Source organism: Schistocerca serialis, chromosome 7 (assembly GCF_023864345.2).
Source record: "Schistocerca serialis cubense isolate TAMUIC-IGC-003099 chromosome 7, iqSchSeri2.2, whole genome shotgun sequence".
NCBI classification, from domain to species: domain Eukaryota; kingdom Metazoa; phylum Arthropoda; class Insecta; order Orthoptera; family Acrididae; genus Schistocerca; species Schistocerca serialis.
The window spans coordinates 43,480,987-43,502,151 of NC_064644.1; the positions used below are offsets into that span (position 1 = coordinate 43,480,987).

At 37.7% G+C, this 21,165-nt stretch overlaps 1 protein-coding gene across 1 annotated transcript; it reads right to left on the reverse strand.

Annotated features, from left to right (window-relative positions):
• Nucleotides 1-19,724: 19,724 nt before the first annotated feature.
• On the reverse strand, nucleotides 19,725-21,164 carry LOC126412824 (serine--tRNA synthetase-like protein Slimp). Its single transcript, XM_050082649.1, has one exon. It carries the CDS (start codon nucleotides 21,162-21,164, stop codon nucleotides 19,830-19,832), a length of 1,335 nt encoding a protein of 444 aa, XP_049938606.1. The 3' UTR covers nucleotides 19,725-19,829.
• Nucleotide 21,165: the final 1 nt, after the last annotated feature.

The following is a 21,165-nucleotide window of genomic DNA, read 5'->3' on the forward strand; positions in this document are numbered from 1 at the left end:
ACTTAAATTCGAAAGAACACACAGAAAATGGTGTGGCAAAGGTGAACCAAAGACTGATTTATTGGCAAAACGCTTAGAAGATACAACAGGTCTACTTGAGAGACTGCCTACACTACACTTGTCCATCCTCTTTTGGTACTGCTGCACAGTGTGGGATTCTTATCAGATAGGATTAACAGAGTACATCAAGAAAGTTCAAAGAAAGGCAGGATGTTTCATATTATAGAGAAATAAAGGAGAGAGTATCACAGACATGATACAGGATTTGGGGTGGACAACATTAAAACAAAGTCGTTTCTCATTGTGGTGGGATCTTCTTACAAAATTTCAATCACCAACTTTCTCCTCTGAATGCAAAATATTTTGTTGAACCCAACCTACATAGGGAGAAATGGTCATCACAATAAAATAAGGGAAATCAGAGCTCGCACAAAAGATACAGGTGTTCATTTTTTCCATGTGCTCAGAATTGTGAAGGTGGTTCAATGAATCCTCTGCCAGGCACTTAAGTGCAATTTGCAGAGTATCCACGTAGATGTAGATGTTTTTTGCATCTCCATTTATCAAATGTGAGATTTTGTCACCTTCTGTCATATTCAGATTTACAATTTGGCAGAGGGCCAAAACTTTCCATATGTATGACTGAGGCATTTCTCCATGACATTGGGCCCTGTTCTTAAGTCGTTCTTTTGCTAAACGGTCTTGTTGCTGATTATCACCAAACGTTTTCGTCAGTTTGGCCTGGAATTTATCCCAGCTATTGAGTTTACCATTGTTGGACTGTGCTGCCCAAGTAAACGTACACATTTGCCAAACACATGTCATACCACCTGTTGCATTTGGTGATGTGGTCAAAACCTTTCAGCCGTTTTGTTGCGTTCTGTTCAGCAACTCCGGAAAACACTGCTGGATGTACGATGTGCAGCCGACTTATTGCTAGCTTGGAATGCACTGGTCTACTGAATATATGATCTATAGGAATGACATTCATGCCCACACAGATGATGGATTTTATATTGTATAATACGAGTCATGGTGAGATAGATGTTTTGAAGTGCCTGGGACCTCCACAGTATAATGTCCCATCATAACTACACCCAAATCCAAATCCAAATCCAAAAGCAGGGTTATCAGTGAAATGGACCACTTTAGCACTGAAAGCTTGTTTATTATGAACATCAATGTGCAGCCAGAACAGAGCTGAACCCCTGGATGGAAAGTGCTGCTATTTATACAAACATCATATATTCCAGACTGCTGCTGTTTATACAAACATTGAACAATCCAGAATATAGAGAAATGGTATATTTCAAAAATACTAAAATGTTAGTGGTTGAATTTGAACTGGTGTCCCCACAACATGTAAGCCAACAACACAAATTACTATGCCACATTGCATGCAACTCAGCTCACAACACTATTTTCCATAGATTTGAAATCCTGTACACAATTTTCGTCACTGTAGTACTTGCAGATACATAAACTACTGAAAGAAAACTCTTACCATATAGCTGGTAGTACTACCTATATAGTTTAACAAAAGAAATATGGTTATTTGTAGATATGCTTACAATCTGCATGGCATAGTGTTTCCCCCTGGGCCAGAGTTACATGCAAAGGGCCCAGCTGACATCAACTGTTTACTTTTTGAGGCACAACAGAAAATAACTAGTTCAATGGCATAAATAATTACAAAATTACTCTGGTATCATAAGGATGGAACTGCTTTAGTCTCCGTTATGTATTCCTGTTTGACCCACTTTTGAAAATTTTCTATGTTTATGAAACATTCCACAATTACTTAATAGGTACTTTAAAAGCCCATCTTGTTCAAAAGAAATATCATAAAACAAGAAAGGGTAAATTTTGGTACACTAAAGAAATGGAGAATCTAAAAAATAAACTACTGCTGTTGAAGCGCCTTGGCAAAATAAATAATTCTAATGAAATTAAGGATCTCGAAAAAAACCACTAAGAAACTGTATAAGAAAGAGTTACAACTGGCGAAACAAAGATACAACACAAATCTCACAAAAAATAGTAAAAACCAATGCAAAACAGCCTGGTCAATAATTAATACTGTCAAAGGCGAAGTCAGAAACTTTGACAAAACAGTCCCAATACCAGGAGACACATTCAACAAATATTTTGTAAGCTGTGCTGGCAATATCAAAAAGTTGATCAGTAAACTCAATGTAACATATATAGATTATCTAAGAGTGCAAACCTAAATCATAATAGGGCAAGATCATCATTGAAACACTTTAAAGAGGTACACCAACATGAAGTTCTTAAAATAGTCAAAGAAATGAAAAATTCATACAGTACAGATAATGTCAAACAATCTATTGAAAGAAATCATACATTACATTGCAGCACCATTAACATATTCTATAAACATCTGTCTCATAGAAGGGGTTTTTCCTGATCCTCTCAAACTATCCAAGGTGACTCCAGTCTTTAAGAGAGGTATCAAATCTGATCCTGCAAAGTACAGACCAATTTCACTAATTCCAGTACTAGGAAAAGTCTTTGAAGGCATAATATACCAGCAGATGTATGAGTTCATAGAACTAAATGATATGTTAAGTGCATCACAGTTTGGTTACAGAAAAGGAAGGTCAGCCATACATGCCGTAGAGCTCTTAGTCAGAGATATTTTAGCAGCATTCGAGGACCATGCTCACACACAGATAACCTTATGTGAACTGAACAAAGCCTTTGACTGTGTTGACCACTCGCTTTTGCTCTCTAAACTTGAGTACTATGGAATATGTGATAAAATTTTAAAACTCGTCAAATCATACGGGAAACAGGTGGTGAGTTCAGGAAGTTATCTGTCAAACACACTCGAGGTTCAATACAGAGTGCCGCAGGGATCTAAACTGGGCCCATTTCTCTTCCTTGTACACATAAATGACTTACCGGGAAATATAGATGTAAAGATGTATATGTATGCAGATGATACAACTTTATAATCTGTAAACCATGTATTTGATAACCTTGTAAGTGGTATGAAATTGGCAAAATAAAATGCAACATCATGGTTTAATGCAAATGGTCTACTGTTAAATGAGGAAAAGAGCCAGAATATGTGGTTCAGTCTATCAAAGACTACAGAAATAGAAAAACAAAAGGCAAAGTTTTTAGGTATCATAGTTGACAACAGTCTAACATGGAACTCTCATGTTGATCACATAGTGGTTAGGTTGTCAAGAGTTATATATTTGTTGAAGAGACTGATGTGTTGTGTGACGTTTGAGTACGTAAGGACAGCATACTTCGCCTTTTTTCAATCTGTTTTAAGGTATGGGTTAATACCCTGGGGAAACAGCAGAAAAAAAATGAAATTATGGTGATCCAGAAGATAACAATCAGAGTAATGGCTAAGGTAGATAATAGAACACATTGTAAACCATTGTTCATTAAATATAGAATTTTAACAGTTATTAATTTATATATTCGTGGCAGTGTTAACTACATACTTGCTGAACTACATAATTTAAGTGTAACAAATCAAAGGCATGACTACTATACAAGAACCTGTACTTCTCTGCTGTAGCCACAAAATAGATTAGCTGAAACTAACAATAGTCATAAATATATGGCAATTAAAATATGTAACAAATTGACTAAGAATGTGTCAATCAAGCCTGACAAATTATTTAAAGAAAATGTACACAACTTCTTGTTAACTAATCCATTCTATTCATTAGAAGAATTTTTAGAAACGCCCAATATCAACTTAAATATGTAAAAATTTATTTTGTAAAATAGGTTAAGTGAACTGACGAAGTCTATTGCATGTAATAATGCTGAATGACCAATAAAGAATCTAAATCTGTGTATGGGACTACAGGGTTTCACTGATGAACTTTTCTTTGGTTATCAGCTGAGAAACAGCTTACTTTTACAATAATATTTCTACAAGTTTACCACTTATCATGTTGAGTGCTGGATTCCTGTAAGATCTGATCTTTTACACATTTTGGATTCCTTTAGTCCTCTGTCAAAGAAGCAAGGTGTGCCCAATCACATCTCTACAGAATAATGTTTATTAGTCAGTGATTGAGGGTGTGGGCATCAAGTCCTTTTATGCTATTAGTCTATTCTGTTTACTACGTGAGCACTCGGCCAGAAACGTTCTTGAGAGAACTGTGCTAACACAGCATCCCCTCTGGAAATTAGTTCTAAAAACATATAGATGGTCACTATGGGATCCAAAACAATCAGAGTTTGCAGCACTTGGAAAAAGCAACTCAGTTTCCAGAGTGCTTGCAGCACATATATGGGCAAGACTACTTCACTTTAGTTGCATTGTGGAGAACCCTTCATGGGATTCCCATAACATCTCAACAGCACATAATGCAACATTAAGTTAACAACAAAGTCAAGAAAGAAAAATCTGGATGGTACACTGGAGCATTCCAGTTGCACGAAGCAAACACATACATACCTGTAACTAATCATTAAAAGTTGGGACCAAACTCTGCGATGCAATACTGTCCTAATCACCCTTGTGTACAGAAAGCAAGCCACCTGTGGCCAGAAGAGACTGGCTACTGAGCCACAGCACAGCACAGCACAGCACAGGTGAGAACCCCTCCACAAGAACAGCTGCTTTGAGGTGCAAGTAAAACATTTGTGTCAGCCAAAAAGCAAGAAGAAAATGAAAGAAGGCATCAGGTTTTAGTGCAAATTCAGTAAGAATATTCCTGGCTGAGAGCAGTACAGCCAGTGGATGTAATGGACAAGTAAAATGATGACTTGGTGCTCACACCCTCCACCACTGGCCAGGAGACACACCACCAAAGGCACACATTTGATCTGACCCAATCTGCCACCTCAGAGCAGTGCAGGCAGTGGATGGAATTGACAGAAAGCACTAGGGCTCAATGCCTGGACTTCCATTACTAGCCAAGATGCTTTTTCAGAGGCAAATGATTTGTCTACAAGAAACTGCCATTTCACAAGCAGATCATAAGAAGTGAACTTGATGAAAAGTTGCTAAAATTACAACTTTGTAACACTGCTGATAATGAGCAAAGATTGCATCAGCATTTCATGTGGTTTCCTCTTTTATATCCCAAATTTCTGTACCAAATCCACTATTATGGTGGTTGTGATTCCTCAGTTTTAGATAATACACTGAGGTGACAAAAGTCAGTGGGGACCTCCTAATATTGTGTCGGACATACTTTTGTCCAGCGCAGTGCTGCAGCTCAACATGGCATGGGCTCGAGAAATCTCTGGAAGTCCCCTGCAGAAACACTGAGCCATGCTGCCTCTATAGCCGTCCCTAACTGAAAAAGTGTTGCCGATCCAGGATTTTGTGCACGAACTGACCTCTCAGTTACACCCCATAAATGTTTCATGGGATTCATATCAGGTGATCTGGGTGGGCAAATCATTTGCTCGAAAGTTCCAGAATGTTCTTCAAACCAATTATGAACCACTGTGGCCCAGTGACATGGAGCATTGTCATCCATAAAAATTCTATCATTGTTTGGGAACATGAAGTCCATGAATGGCTGAAAATAGTCTCCAGGTAGCTGAATATAAATATTTCCAGTCAATGATTCATCTAAACACAGAGCACACCGCTATGGAGCCCCAAATAGCCTCCATAGTGCCTTGTGCACAACTTCGATCCATTGCTTTGTGGGGGTCTGTGCCACACTTGAACCTTATGATTAGTTCTTACCAAATGAAATCGGGACTCATCTTAGGCCATAGTTTTCCAGTCATCTAGGGTCCAATTGACACAGTCACAAGCCCAGGAGAGGCGCTGTGTGCCACGTTGTGCTGTTAGCAAAGGTACTCCAGTCAGTTGGCCGCTGCCATAGCCATTAACGACAAATTTCGCTGCACTGTCCTAACTGATAAGTTCGATGTATGTCCCACATTGATGTCTGCAGTTATTTCACACAGTGTTGCTAGTCTATTAGCACTGATAACACTACACAATCACCTCTGCTCCTGGTTGTTTGGTTAAAGCAGTCGGCCACTGCATTTTCCGTGGTGAGAGGTAATGCCTGAAATTTGGTATTTTTGACATACTCTTTTTTGACACTGTGGATCTCACAACATTGAATTCGCTAACATTTTCCAAAATGGAATGTCCTAACCATCAAGTTTAAACTACCATTCTGCATTCAGTGCACGTTAATTCCAGTCGTGCAGCCACAACCATGTCAGAAACATTTTCACATTAATCGCCTGAATATAACTGACTGCTCCCCCAGTGCACTGCCCTTTTATACCCTGTGTATGCAATGCTACCATCATCTATATGTTTGAATATCACTATCCCATGACTGTCGTCACCTTGGTGTATGAATGTTTGGTAAGTGTCTTTTACTGCCTGATTTTTAGTAATGAACTATGTGTAAAATTTCTGGCACAATATTGTAATCCTAGATGTGTAACTCAAATGGCTGACTCATGATTGTGTGGAAGATGTGTTCAAGAAACACATTTAAATTCTTCATCCACTATATTTGTCTTGTAAATGTCACATGTGTTGCACACTTGCATCTAAATCTTCCACTGGAACTCTTTTCTTTATATGCCTCACTTGGGTGTGATCAGTTAATACGTATACTACATTATAATAATTTCATTTGTAGTATTTGGCCTCCATTAACTTTTTTGGTTGAGTAAATTATAGTTTCCATTGTTACAGATAATTAGTCATCAGAAATGGTGAGAAGAAATGAAAAAACGCTTGGGTCAAGACCACATCAAGGAAGACATGGAAAAATCAAACAATGGAAACTCCAGGTTTGAATATCAACAATGCAAGGAAAACACACACACACTCATTCACAGAAGCAAGAACATGTCACACACACGAATGCCATCTCCAGCAGCTCAGACCGAAATGACAGCAAGGAAAATCTATCCTTTCTCTTTTATTGCGGATATGGAAATGGCCATACATGCTATTAAGGAAGGAATGTCACAGAAGGTGGCTAAAGCAAAATTCAAAGTTCCTCAGCCAAAGCTTGTAAGGAGGTTGCTTGGAAAGTATCTTGGGCCTGTTGGACATACAAATGTTTTCAGCAAAATGAAGAACGGACAGATATGAAGAATGATGTCAAAAAATACCTTGATAAACAGGGACTAGTAGTACCTGTCTCCAAAGACAATATCATCTGGTCCGGATTTCCTCGATTCATTCACAGCTCGAAACAATCTGTCCATTAGAATCCAATAAACAGCAGTGCAGACATTTGTCAATTGCAATGAAAATTTTGAACTTCTTCAATAATACTGGACTTGCTCTTCAAGGAGTGAAAAGTACAAATTTCTACAGTTGTGATAAGATCAACTTTAGAGATGACTCTGGGTCCAGAAAGACTCTGGTTTCCAGAAACACGAAAAAGGCAGAAAGAGCACAAGACCACCCTGAAGTTTCAATTAGCTTGGTGGTATGCAGGAACACAAATGGAGATCTACTTCCTCCTAAGGTTGCGTACAAACTACAGCATATGTACGACAATTGGACTAAAGTTGGACCAGCTGGTATAAAATATGCCAGCAGTCCAAGCAGTTGGTGAATCTCTTCGAAGTGTGGTTCTCCAAAATTTTGTTGCCTCACGTTGAAGCCACTTGTGACCCTAGAGACACAGTGATATTATTACGAGACAATCTTGCTAGTCACTTTTCTCCTGAAGTGACTGAAGAATGCAGACATAGCAAAGTTTATGTCACCCCATTCCCACCAAATGCAAGCCATCAGTGCTGCAGTATTTGCCCCAATGAAAAGGAAATGGAGGGAAATTTTGTACCAATACATAAAGAATAGGTACCCTCGACGTATTCCAAAAGAACAGGGACCTGTCTTGTGAAACAGATTATGAGCTACATATAAGAAGAGGAAAAAACTGGACCCACAAAATTACAGACCAATAACCTTAACATTGGTTTGTTGCAGAATTCTAGAACATATTCGGAGTTCGAATATAACAAATTTCTTAGAGACTGAAACGCTTATGTCCACGAATCAGCACAGTTTTAGAAAGCATTGCTTTTATGAAACTTAGCTTGCCTTTTCCTCACGTGATCTACTGATAACTATACGTGAAGGATGACGTACATATTCCATATTCCTAGATATCAAAAAAGTATTTAACACAAAGCCCCACTGAAGACTATTAACAAAGGTACGAGCATACAGAACAAGTTCCCAGATATGTGACTGGCTCAAAGACTTCTTAAGTAGCTGAACCCAGGATATATTCCTTGATTGTGAATGTTCACTGGAGACAAGGGTATTGTCAGGAGTGCCCCATGGAAGTGTGACAGGACCGCTATTATTTTCTATATACAGAAATGATCTGACTGACAGGATTAGCAGCAATCAGCGGTTGTCTGCTGATGATGCTGTGGTATATAGGAAGGTGTCAAAGTTGAGTGACTGTAACAGGTTACAAATTGACTTAGACAAAATTTCCAGTTGGTGCGATGAATGGCAGCTAGCTTGAATGGAGAAAAATGAAAGTTAATGAAGTTGAATAGGAAAAATAAACCTGTAATGTTCAGATACAGCATTAGTAGTGTCCTGGTTGACGCGCTCACATCGTTTAAATATCCAAGTGTAATGTTACATACTAATATGAAATTGAACAAGCATGTGAGGATTGCGGTGGGGAAGGCGAATGGTCAGCTTCCATTTATTGGGAGGATTTTAAGAAAAGTGTGGTTCATCTGTAAAGGACATAGGACACTAGTGTGATCTAATCTTGAGTACTGCTCGAGTGTTTGGGGCCCGCACTAGGTCGAATTAAAGGAAGACACTGAAGCAATTCAGAAGCAGGCTGTTAGATTTTGTTACTCGTAGGTTTGAACAACATGCAAGTTATATGGAGTTGAAACACTACTGAGAAAATTTTGAGAACTAGCATTTGAAGCTAACTGTAGGACAATCCTACTGCCACCAATATACATTTTATATAAGAACCACAAAGATAAGATACAAGAAATTAGGGCTGGCACGGACGCACACAGTCACTCTACCTACAAATGGCACAGGAATGGAAATGACCAGTTGTGATTCAGGGTACCCTCTGCCTCACACTGTATGGTTGCTTTCAGAGAATGTATGAAAGTGTAGATGCAGATTACTGAAACTGTGAGCAAACATTTAGTAGTAAGTTTGATAGCTACCACTTTGCATCCACCAAACCATATTGAGATGTTGAAGAGAATTCTTGATGGATTACATGGTGACGGTCAGGAAATAGCAAGAAGTTTGGTACACTCATTCAAGGAACATCAACGAAGTTGTGAGAAGAAGACACAAAAGCAAGGAAATATGGTAGCACCAGAAACAAATGCATCTTCCACATGTAAGTCTGCCAAAAAGAACTCTGATCCTTGTATAATCAAAGCTTTGCATATGCAGGCCATGTTTGTGTAAGTCACAAAATAACTGTAGACAGACTTACATGCAGTATTTGTTTATAAACTGTAAAGACTACAGAGGCAAATTTGATTCGATCGAATGTGAAAAATGCCGCAAATTTGTGACCCATGCAGCGGTCGAAGTATTGATACATCTTAAAACTGCCTCCATTGTGAGCATTCAGGTGATGAAATTGCGGAGGATAGTGTCAAAAGATTACATACCGATAAATCACACACAGAGATTCAATGCACCTTGGAATTATGTTTAATGTTTCCTAGGTATTAGTTTTTCTAAATGGTTTCCCCATATTATTAATGTGTTGTTCCTCAGTTCATGCGACATTTGTGTATGACAACTTTCTTTTGATTTATTTCCAGTGTATTTAATAATTCTTTGTTATTTTTGTTTGTTCATTAACCAATTTCTGAGAATACTTAAAGTGAGCCCAGATACCTTTTTACTTACTTATGTGGTAACATGAGCAGCTCTCAAGTTTATAACTCATTTTCATAAAAAATAAAGCAAGTAGTGTTCACTTAGTCCCAAATACTGGGTTACTTGGAAATCCAAAACAATTTTTACTACTTTTTGTTTCACTATTTTCTAATTTTAATTTGAACTAAGCTAGATTACCAGTTAGGTCAGTACACAGCACTTTTTTTTAAAAATCCTCATAATAAGAATGGAACGAGCCACATAAAAAACACACTTTACGAGTGTCCAAATAGTCCTATTTTACAGAATTTCCTGTGAACAACTTTTTAGATGAATTGTTGGCAACTGATGGACAAATAACCTCAATGCCATACATCGTAATTGAGGGCATGTTTCAGGAAAAATACTGCTCTCCCCCCCCCCCCCCCCCCCCCCACACTCACCCCCCAACTGTACAAAACACCAAACAAATTCCCTCATTTAAAGGGAAAATGTTCAGCTACATGGAAGACACTGCAAGGACTGCATTACCACCGTGCTGTGGGCCATAATACTCTTGATGACAAACCATGTTCCAAGTGACAACACTTCCGACTATTTGAGGCATTGGCATGTGATGATGAGTAAGCACAGTGTTCCACATTGGTTGTTTGGGTTGTCCTGTGCTTTATTTAGAGCAGTCTTTGGCATAGTTATTAGCACCTGCTATATCACAAAAGTGGTTAAAATATTTAAAATTTAAAAAATGGTGGCACAAAATGTTAGTTGAAATCAATCTCTCTCTTTTTTTTCCCCATTCATAGACACAATCCCTCTCAAGCACAAAAAATTGAAGTAGTAAAATAGCAGTGACATTAAAATGAATTATTAAAGTACAAATTTGAGAAACATAACAAAATACTAAAACAGGATATCAGTAAATTGTGACCAACAGATCTCTTGCACGATAAATGGCATAGCCAGGCATCATTAGTCCACACTAAAATCTTCTCACAATATCAGCATGAAGTTTATTATGCACCAGTTGATGAAAAAAGTGATTTATTTAACAAAACATGTTTCGGGACTACATTATCAAGTCATACAATGGCTTCACAACAGATAGTATTCTTCACAACAGTTTTTGTAGAAAGTCAGATAAAATAGAATTTTACAACATTTACCTCAAATGTCATTTAAAATAGAGTAGATATCTGAAACTGGCTGCACTGTGGCATGCCATTGTATGTGGCTGTAAACCGTAAGCACTACAGATTGATGAGTCCTAACATCAAAGAAGGAAGCCGTGTGTTATGGTGTTGGATCCCATGCAGAGACTTGTCACAATCATTTCAACACACTTGTGTGTCTGGGAGAAGGAGCATCAGAGCATTAAAGTTGGTTTTATTTATTAAACACAGCTTGTTAACCACCATATCCACCCACTCTTTTATCTCATAGACCAGTGGTTCTCAACCTGGGAGTAATTATCTCCTGGTAATTTATTGATCGGGTAAAAACAAAAAGTTTTTGGCCATGCAAAAAAATTATTTTTAAAAGATCATTACTCTTATCAGTATTTCATAAAAACATACTACTGATTACATAAATTCCCAATATTAAAAAAATACTAGCATTAATACCACACACACACACACACACACACACACACACACACACACCGTATCTAAAGAAAATGCCTTCTCCAAGTTGTAGGTAGTTCCCACCATAGATCAGAAGTTACTTCATTATTCAATTGGCAACACTAAATGAACTAATTGACAGCACACCACAAGAGTAACTATGTAATGGTTACAATACTGCTGTAGGGCCCAAACTGTATTATTATTATTCCATACCTTTTTGAAAACTTTCTTGCGTTGTAAAAGAATAACATTTATTTATTGATGACTAAGTTCATACTATCTGTCCATTATACAATCAGCCATAAATATAAGTCTTGGGCTGCACTATTCATTCAAGTAGAAAATCAGCTACGAAATCAGTAACTGTGATAATAGATAATGTGGCCGCCCCATGTGCTCATCGCCAACTGTCAGTGCATAAACTGCCTCCAAGTGACCTAGAAAGTCACTAGTGGCCATACTGGTGCCAGTAACCAGACAAAGCATTGTCAGCATAGTCTTCCAATTTCTGGTAGTTCAGAAGTATGGAGCCGAGCAGTCAAATGACATACAAACAGTAGCCCTAAGCATAGTGCACACATTTTAATTAGTTAGTTTTAAATGGGGATGCAACACTATAATTTATCCTATGTCATTTTTCAAAGAAAATTATTTTCCATTTTAAAGTTTAGTTTGGCTGTAAAGCTGATGATTGTGGTGGGAATTTGGGGGGGGGGGACGGGGGGGCTGCCAGCTAATGTCCAATTGCAGTCAGGGGTAGTGGTCTCGGAAAGGTTGGGAACCACTATCATAGATGCACAACACCTCAACAACAACAACATTGCAGCACACAGAGATAGCACATTAACAAGCCTCCTTGGTAATGACACACAGCATAATGATGTCTCCTTCCTGTGATTTTGCAACTGGAGAAGGGCATCTTTCATAATACTGACTATTTTATTTTTTGGATATAAATGCTGATCATTTGCAGAACATTAAGGAATCTGAACAGATGAGGAAGTCAGACCCTAATTAGAATTCACTCCTCAGAATAGCGCAAGTCCAGCAACAAATTTTCTGAATTCATTGGTAAGCTTGATTCTGAGGACATGATCAAGAGAAAAGTTTGAAGAGAACAAGGTGACACATTGCTTTGGCTCATCAGTATATAATTCTTAAAAATCTCTATGATAATTCTAAATACTATAAAATTTAATGTTAAGAAAGCAATATAGTCTAATCTATCAAATGTGAAATTACCCTGGGTCCCAACAATAGTCACTGCTTAGTTTTGCTCCAGCACTACATTAGTACATTAATATTGGCTACACACAGAATCCACAGTCAGTTATCAGTCCATTCACCCACAGAACATTTACAAAATGATATCAGATATGTCATCTTAATAAAATATTTGAATATAATAGAGGGAAACATTCCACGTGGGAAAAATATATCTAAAAACACAGATGATGTGACTTACCGAACGAAAGTGCTGGCAGGTCGATAGACACACAAACAAACACAAACATACACATGAAATTCAAGCTTTCGCAACAAACTGTTGCCTCATCAGGAAAGAGGGAAGGAGAGGGAAAGACGAAAGGATGTGGGTTATAAGGGAGAGGGTAAGGAGTCATTCCAATCCCGGGAGCGGAAAGACTTACCTTATATTTGCTTTCTCTGCGAGGATCTGGTGTTTTATCTGTAATTACAATGTTTTTCCCTATCTGGAAAGTTAAGTTACGATATCAAGCTGACGTTATGCCAAGTTAGTCATAGACAGAGTTTTTGTGAGCTCTTGAAAGTTATAGACTGTTTTAATGCTCATTTGGATTTGAAACTGATTCCTATTAGAGAAACTATAAAAAGTCTTATTACAACCCCGTGTTAATAGAATAAATAACTACAAGAACGTGTTTACAAAGCTGTGTGGTTATTTTACACACAAAAACCCTGGCATTATTTAAGTACTCCCACAGATAAGTATCTTTTAAAATTTTATTTCACTGTTCATTTCCATTCAGTGTTACTGCCTCTCACTGATGTTCCAGTTAAATTTCTTGCTGTTTTTGAAGTCAATTTATGTTAATAATTATGATTACTTGCAATTATCAGATGGTGGTGGTGTTACTCCATTCTAGAGTTCCCATTCTTTGATGTCTGGAAAGCCATATGCTGCCCTGAGGGACTCCTATGTTTATATGAGTATACTTTGCCTCTGATAAATGTTTCGTTAAGAATTTTGCTTCCTAGAAAAATATCACAGTTTCTCTTATTTCTTAAGGTAGAGAGTGTGTGTGTGTGTGTGTGTGTGTGTGTGTGTGTGTTTTGTGGTCAAGAGTATGAAAGACTTTTGACAGATCTAAAGAGATACCTGTGACACACTCTTTCCTGTCTAGTGCAATTTTTGTAAACTCTACAAGATTGGTTCTGTACTTCTACTCTGGAAACCACACTGTACTTCCCTGAGAATGTTATATTTATTCAAGTAATTCATTAGCTTGTCTTTCAAAATAGATTTTTTTATTTTTGAGAATGGTGATGGTAAAAAACAATTCTTTCCCAGTTAATAATCATCACTGATGGTCCTTTTGCATCGACCATATGCAGTTCAATTTTTCCATCGTCACAGAACCTGCCACTGACAATCATCTTCAATCCTTGCTATGGTCTGTGAACATGAGAAATTTTCTTTGTTTCACCTAAACAGACTCTGCATTTTGATTGTTGGGCTTTGAATGACAACCTACTGGAGAATTGTCTGTAAGCAAAATGCACATCCTTTTCTTCTTTCCTTCAGGGTCAGAATTGCAAAAAGCGTCAGATATTACTCTTTCACAGAATGTCTGAATCCCCCTTCCCTCCCCCTCGCAGCATGGATTTTATTGGTTGGACACGTGCATGTTCTCCCCAGTATTGTCTACAAATGAGGACATTTACAGTTATCGTACTGGTGTTTTCCGTCTTTTCTGGTAGTCATCTGACAAATTCAGACATTTGGCGACTGCTCAAGTCCTGGTGCCAATTTCATCCTTTACCAAATGTCTGTGTTTGTTTTTACCATTTTGTGAGAGTTTTGTTGCTTGTCCAACTCTGCTGCTGTCGCTACCATTACCATTGCCTCTCTTAACCCAAAATGAAACTGTTTTTGGGTCAATGCCCGATGATTGAGGAATTTTGGTGTTGACATTCCATTGCCACAGAGGCCTTGAACCTGGGGATTAACATGATCAGATATTAGTCCCATTTCCTAATGACAGCCATAAGAAAGATGAAAAACACAAAGAGCAGAATACATGTTGTTGTGGTGGTCTTCAGTCCACGGACTGGTTTGATGCAGCTCTCCATGCTATTCTATCCTGTGCAAGCATCTTCATCTCCCAGTACCTACTGCAGCCTACATCCTTCTGAATCTGCTTAGTGTATTCACCTCTTGGTCTCCCTCTACAATTTTTACCCTCCACACTGCCCTCCAATACTAAATTGCTGATCCCTTGATGCCTCAGAACATATCCTACCAACTGATCCCTTCTTCTGGTCAAGTTGTGACACAAATTTCTCTTCTCCCCGATTCTATTCAGTACCTCCTCATTACTTACATAATACCTGTCAAATCTTCAGCATTCTTCTGTAGCACCACATTCCGAAAGCTTGGCTAAACTATTTATCATCCATGTTTCAGTTCCATACATGGCCACAATCCATACCAATACCTTCGGAAAAGACGTCCTAACACTTAAATCTCTACTCGACATTAACAAATTTCTTTTCTTCACAAATGCTCTCCTTGCCATTGCCAGTCTACAGTTTATATCCTCCTTACTTTGGCCATCATCAGTTATTTTGCTCCCCAAATAGCTAACTCATTTAGCACTTAAAGTGTCTGATTTCCTAATCTAATTCCCTCAGCATCACCTGATGTAATTTGGACATCACCTGATTTAACTTGAATACATTCCATTATCCTCATTTTGCTTTTGTTGATGTTCATCTTATATCCTCCTTTCAAGACACTGTCCATTCCGTTCAGCTGCTCTTCCAGGTCCTTTGTTGTCTCTGACAGAATTACAATGTTATCGGCAAACCTCAGAGTTTTTACTTCTCCATGGATTTTAATTCCTACTCGGAATTTTTATTTTGTTTTCTTTACTGCTTGCTCAATATACAGACTGAATAACATCGGGGACAGGCTACAACTCTGTCTTTTAAGTAAGTCTTAGGCTCAGTGTTACCTCACGTGTTCCAACATTTCTATGGAATCCATACTGATCTTCCCCGAGGTCAGCTTCTACCAGTTTTTCCATCCGCCTGTAAAGAATTCATGTTAGTATTTTGCAGCTGTGACTTATTGAACTGATACTTTGGTAATTATCACATCTGTCAACACCTGCTTTCTTTGGGATTAGAATTATTATATTCTTCCTGAAGTCTGAAGGTATTTTGCACCTCTCATACATCTTGCTCACCAGTTGGTAGAGTTTTGTTAGGATGGGCTCTCCCAAGGCTATCAGTAGTTCTAATGGAATGATGTCTACTTCCAGAGCCTATAGAATATTAATGAATTTAATTGATAGGGAAACCCTTCAAATTGAATGAAAGTAAAATTTTACAAAACTGTCTTTTTTTATCATCCTTGTTAAAATTTAGAAACTATAATTATTTTTCTTTTCTTTCGTTAGGTGAAAACATAAGAATATGTAAAAAAAATGATCGAATGACATATTTTCACTAATGAACCAAGTAACAGTGCATTAAATTTTTGAAGATGACATGTTTAAAAGATGTGCACTACCACAACAACACTTGCTAGCAGTGAGAATCTGTTCACTATGATTCATCTCCTAATACAAACTAACATGAAGTTCATACAGCTAGCACCACCTGTTGATGTAAAGTGGTAATGTCTCCACGAAGCATCAAACCTCCACGGCTCTGTCAATAAAAAAGGGAGAAATGTTCCATACACCCTGTACATTCTTTAAGTACAGTGCTTCATCTATATCTGCTGACTAATTTTTTAATTTTTGTACAGTTTTCCTGTCTGCATACTCTGTGGTGGGTATCATCATCATTTAACTTGTTACCAATTTTTTTTATTGGAACCTCTGATTTTAGGAATTTTTTGTAATTTATCTACTTAACCTGAAAAATATTAATTCACATAATTTTCTATTTTCCATGGATCACTTCTCGACCTACCTCTGTTTTCTTATTTAAGAACCTTCCGGACTGCTGTGCTTTACTTTCAGCATTAACATACTGACTGTCAAAAGGCCACCAGTGGACACAGCAGAACCTTATGCCTGATGTCACGTGGCCAGCGGCACCCACAGCAGAGCCTCATGCCTGACACCATGGTCTGGCATTGAAAAACCCATCACTATGTGCGGCAGCCAGTGTGTTCAAGTATTGCTTTGTCATTTGCTTACTACGTCTTTTTTCTATAAGCAACTCCATCCTGTAAACCTTTTTATAGCTTTGTAACAGTTTAGGAATTCTGACTCACTATGAGATTTTCTTATGGAACTGAAACATTTCAAGGTCTTTGAGGACTTTCTTATCCTTATCATTCTTTTCCGTATACAGTCCATCATAGTTTAGATTAACAATACGGTAGAAAATTCTTGAATTTTGGGGTTTTGAAAAGGTCTTTTGTAGACGTGCAGTCTGGTGGACTTCTCCTAGGCAGCTTTTACTTTCCTTAATGGGCAGGAATTATCAAGAATGTCCAAGATATTTTTCATCTACAATACAGTTTCCTTGTCTATATCCGTAACATGATTGATTAGTAATGCTGAGGTTTTTGTTGCCATTGTTGCACTGTTGACCATCTGAAACATATCAAAGCTGTGCAGAATGGGAATGTTATTTGTTTTATGCACGGTATTTGTATTTACATTTATGTCTCCACTTAAGATTATCTTGTACTTGGGCACTAAAACTTTGTCCGTGACCTCAGTTTACTAAAAAGTTTCTGTCTATTTGCATTAGGTAAATAGACTCACAAAGAGCTGTTTTTTTTTATGGCAGTAGGTTCTAGTTAAACACCTGATATTTCAAAGCATTTCTCATTGCAAAGTGTCGTAAGGTACATGCAAGTTTAAACTGTGTTCTCTTCTTGATATGATACACAAGATTTTCCCCCCTTTATGGGTGTCCTACAATAATAGTTTGCTCTGTCATATCAGGGTTTCTGTTTATCTGCAAAGCTGTGTGCTGATTCAAATTGCTGTGTAGTTTAAAGATTTGAGTTCAACTTTAAACTGCTGTATTTTATTTTATACTGATTGAATGTTTTGATGAATTATTAGATATATACCTATTCCAATGTCACTTGCCCTTGTGGCTTCTTTCTTAAAGCCACAGAGCAGCATTATATGGAGGGAAAAAAACTTTGTGCTTGGGTCCGAGGACTGACCAATGGGTTACACCACACTTTTCTATAGCTATGAAGGAGTTGTCTTTGTGTTCAGTTTGTGCATCGTGATATTCTATAATCCAGTTTAGTAAGTACCAGCTCATGAGAAACTGTTTCTGGATATACTGCCTGCGTTTGATACAAACATGTCACCCTGCCTTTGCCATCTAATTTCGTTAATATTGCATTGACAAGATCACTCCTCCACTTGTTTCACTTCATGCGCCAGTCTTACAGTTTCTAACTTTTTTTTTTCTTTTGAAAGTAATAGGATATGTTACATTGAAATATCTGAAGGATTTGAAGTTATTCCATTTCTCTCCAAATTTTTCAGCACCAAACACATCATTCCAAGTCTCAGACTGCAGTGGGGGACTTTTGGTTATTAACCAGTTCTCTAAAGATATTTCACTTATACAGGATGTATCATAATTAATGGTGTAAACGCATACAGTTGAAAGCACACAAAACTAGGAGCAAAAAAGTCTCAGTAAACATAGGGTCGAAAATGCATACCTCAAGAGCTATGAGCAATCATTCCATCTTCGATACTGTTAAACAATCTCTTCTACTTCACGTTCTTTGCTTTCCATATTTTGGGAACTGGTACTATAGACAAAAAAAAAAAAAAAAGAAAAAAAGAGTCCCGTAAACGTGCTCTAAAATCCATTCCTTAAGAGCTACGAGCACTTGTTCATCTTTGCTACTTTGAAACGCAACTCTTCTAATGATCACGTGCTCGTAACTTTTAAGGTATGCGTTTTAGAGCACGTTTGCTGGACTTTTTTTTTCTTATTTTGGTCCATACTACCACTTCCTAAAATATGGAAAGCAAAGAACTTGCAGTAGAAGAGATTTGTTTCACAGTATCAAAGATGAAAAACTGCGTGTAGCTCTTAAGGTGTGCATTTTCGACCCTACATTTACTGAAACTTTTTTTGCTTCTAGTATCGTGTACTTTCAACTGTATTCAAAAACAAAGATGATGAGACTTACCAAACACAAGCGCTGGCAGGTCGATAGACACACAAACAAACACAAACATGCACACAAAATTCATGCTTTCGCAACAAACGGTTGCTTCGTCAGGAAAGAGGGAAGGAGAGGGAAAGACGAAAGGATGTGGGTTTTAAGGGAGAGGGTACGGAGTCATTCCAATCCCGGGAGCGGAAAGACTTACCTTAGGGGGAAAAAAAGGACAGGTATACACTCGCACACAGACAGAATGTCTGCTTGTGTCTGTGTATGTGCGGATGGATATGTGTGTGTGTGCGCGAGTGTATACCTGTCCTTTTTTCCCCCTAAGGTAAGTCTTTCCGCTCCCGGGATTGGAATGACTCCTTACCCTCTCCCTTAAAACCCACATCCTTTCATCTTTCCCTCTCCTTCCCTCTTTGCTGACGAAGCAACCGTTTGTTGCGAAAGCTTGAATTTTGTGTGTATGTTTGTGTGTCTATCGACCTGCCAGCGCTTTTGTTTGATAAGTCTCATCATCTTTGTTTTTAGATATATTTTTCCCACGTGGAATGTTTCCCTCTATTATATTCAACTGTATTCATTTACACCATTAATTATGATACACCCTGTATGTATCTTCCCTCATCTCATGCATACTGAGTGAATCATACACAATTAGTGTTTCAATTGTTTGGAAAAGGTGATGAGAGGAGTTACAATGTATTGCATCAACTCTATTATGTAAATTGGTGTAGATTTGATCTATACAGTTAGCAACATCTTTAAGTTGTTTCTGACAAATTACAGTTGCACAGAATATAATTCCTCAGAGGGAAGGTATAGTTTTCAGTAATGCTATGATGAATAAAACGTATTAATTGAACAAGTAATATAAAAAAGGACTTTATCATTTTATTCTGAAAAGATTTTCATTTACACGTAATAACAGTAACAGCTACATACATTACTAGCCAATAACACATTTCCGCAGTCTAAATTAAATATTCAAGTCTGAATAATGTCCATTTTCTAATACACAGCCTAGAAACTTTGGCACAGATAGCACAGTTCCTGACAATACCTGCACAAATTTCTTATCCTTCTCTGGTGTTTCATAATACATAAGCAAACGTTTGCTTATGTAATTATTACACAATGAAAGATATCCAACTTCAATGAAAGACTTATTGTGTACAGAAAACATCTGAATGCTTGCTCTTAAACTTTCCCATTGCTTGAGTGAGTTGGCAGGGAAAAGCACAATTCTGAAGGGTACTCCCAGACTCCTGTATATGCATGTAACAGCTTTTAATGTCCGTTGGAATTCTGCTTTCAGTTCTTTCAGTGCGTCTGAAGTTAACACAAACAATTCCACACATGATGCCTGGCAAGTGTGAAATAATCCTGGCAAACTTTTACTTTGTATGGGACTATATTGTCGACCTATTGTAAAATACCTAATTGGAAGAGAACCTGTGACAATGGTCTTTGCATGACAAGCACAGTATGCAGGCAAAGAAGCACCTCCGACTAAGTGAAGCCTATTATTGATATCTGATACACCCGTGTCACTGTGTTCTATAGTGAACACTGATACTGAATTAATGTGCTTCATTCCACATCCTTCAACTACTATGCTCCTTACAAAGTCAGAATTACATGTCTCCGCAAATTCTGCTACGTGAAGTGAATCAGCAAAGTGCTGGAGCAATTTTAATTCATAAACTGCTGCAGCTCCAGTTAAATAGTAACAAACTGGACTAAAATACCTCACCAAATCTTGTTTGTTTCCTATCACAGTGTGGCATTCTGAGGGGCCCTGAGGTACATTACCAAATTCATACAAAACTTTTTCTTCAATTTCAGGTGTATCAGGGTCTAAATCATTTGGCAATGACAAAAACTGCCCAATCGCTTTTTCCTGCATTTCCCAAAATTTCTTAGTTACTTTTTTAATATCATCTCTTAATGACCTACCTTGCACTTTGAGCTTCTCTATGTCCTGGAAATTGTTGTTTTTCTTTAAAGCTTTTGTTATACTGGCTATTTCTATGCGTTTCTGTTCCATACACTCTTTTGTCTGCTCAATAGATCTTAATTTTTCCCACAACTGATGGACGTTATCAACATCAAGATCAAGTTTGCGCAACATAACATTTCTCTTCAGCTTTTCTAAACCCTGAAACCTTTCCTCACAATCAAGATGTGGAATCAGAACTGATGCAGTTTTATGTGCTTTATTACCTGTAACAAATAAAGTTGAGCTGCAGTATGTTCGTAATAACATACTGAATCCACATACAGATTTCATTAAGTGGGAGGCAAATATCATT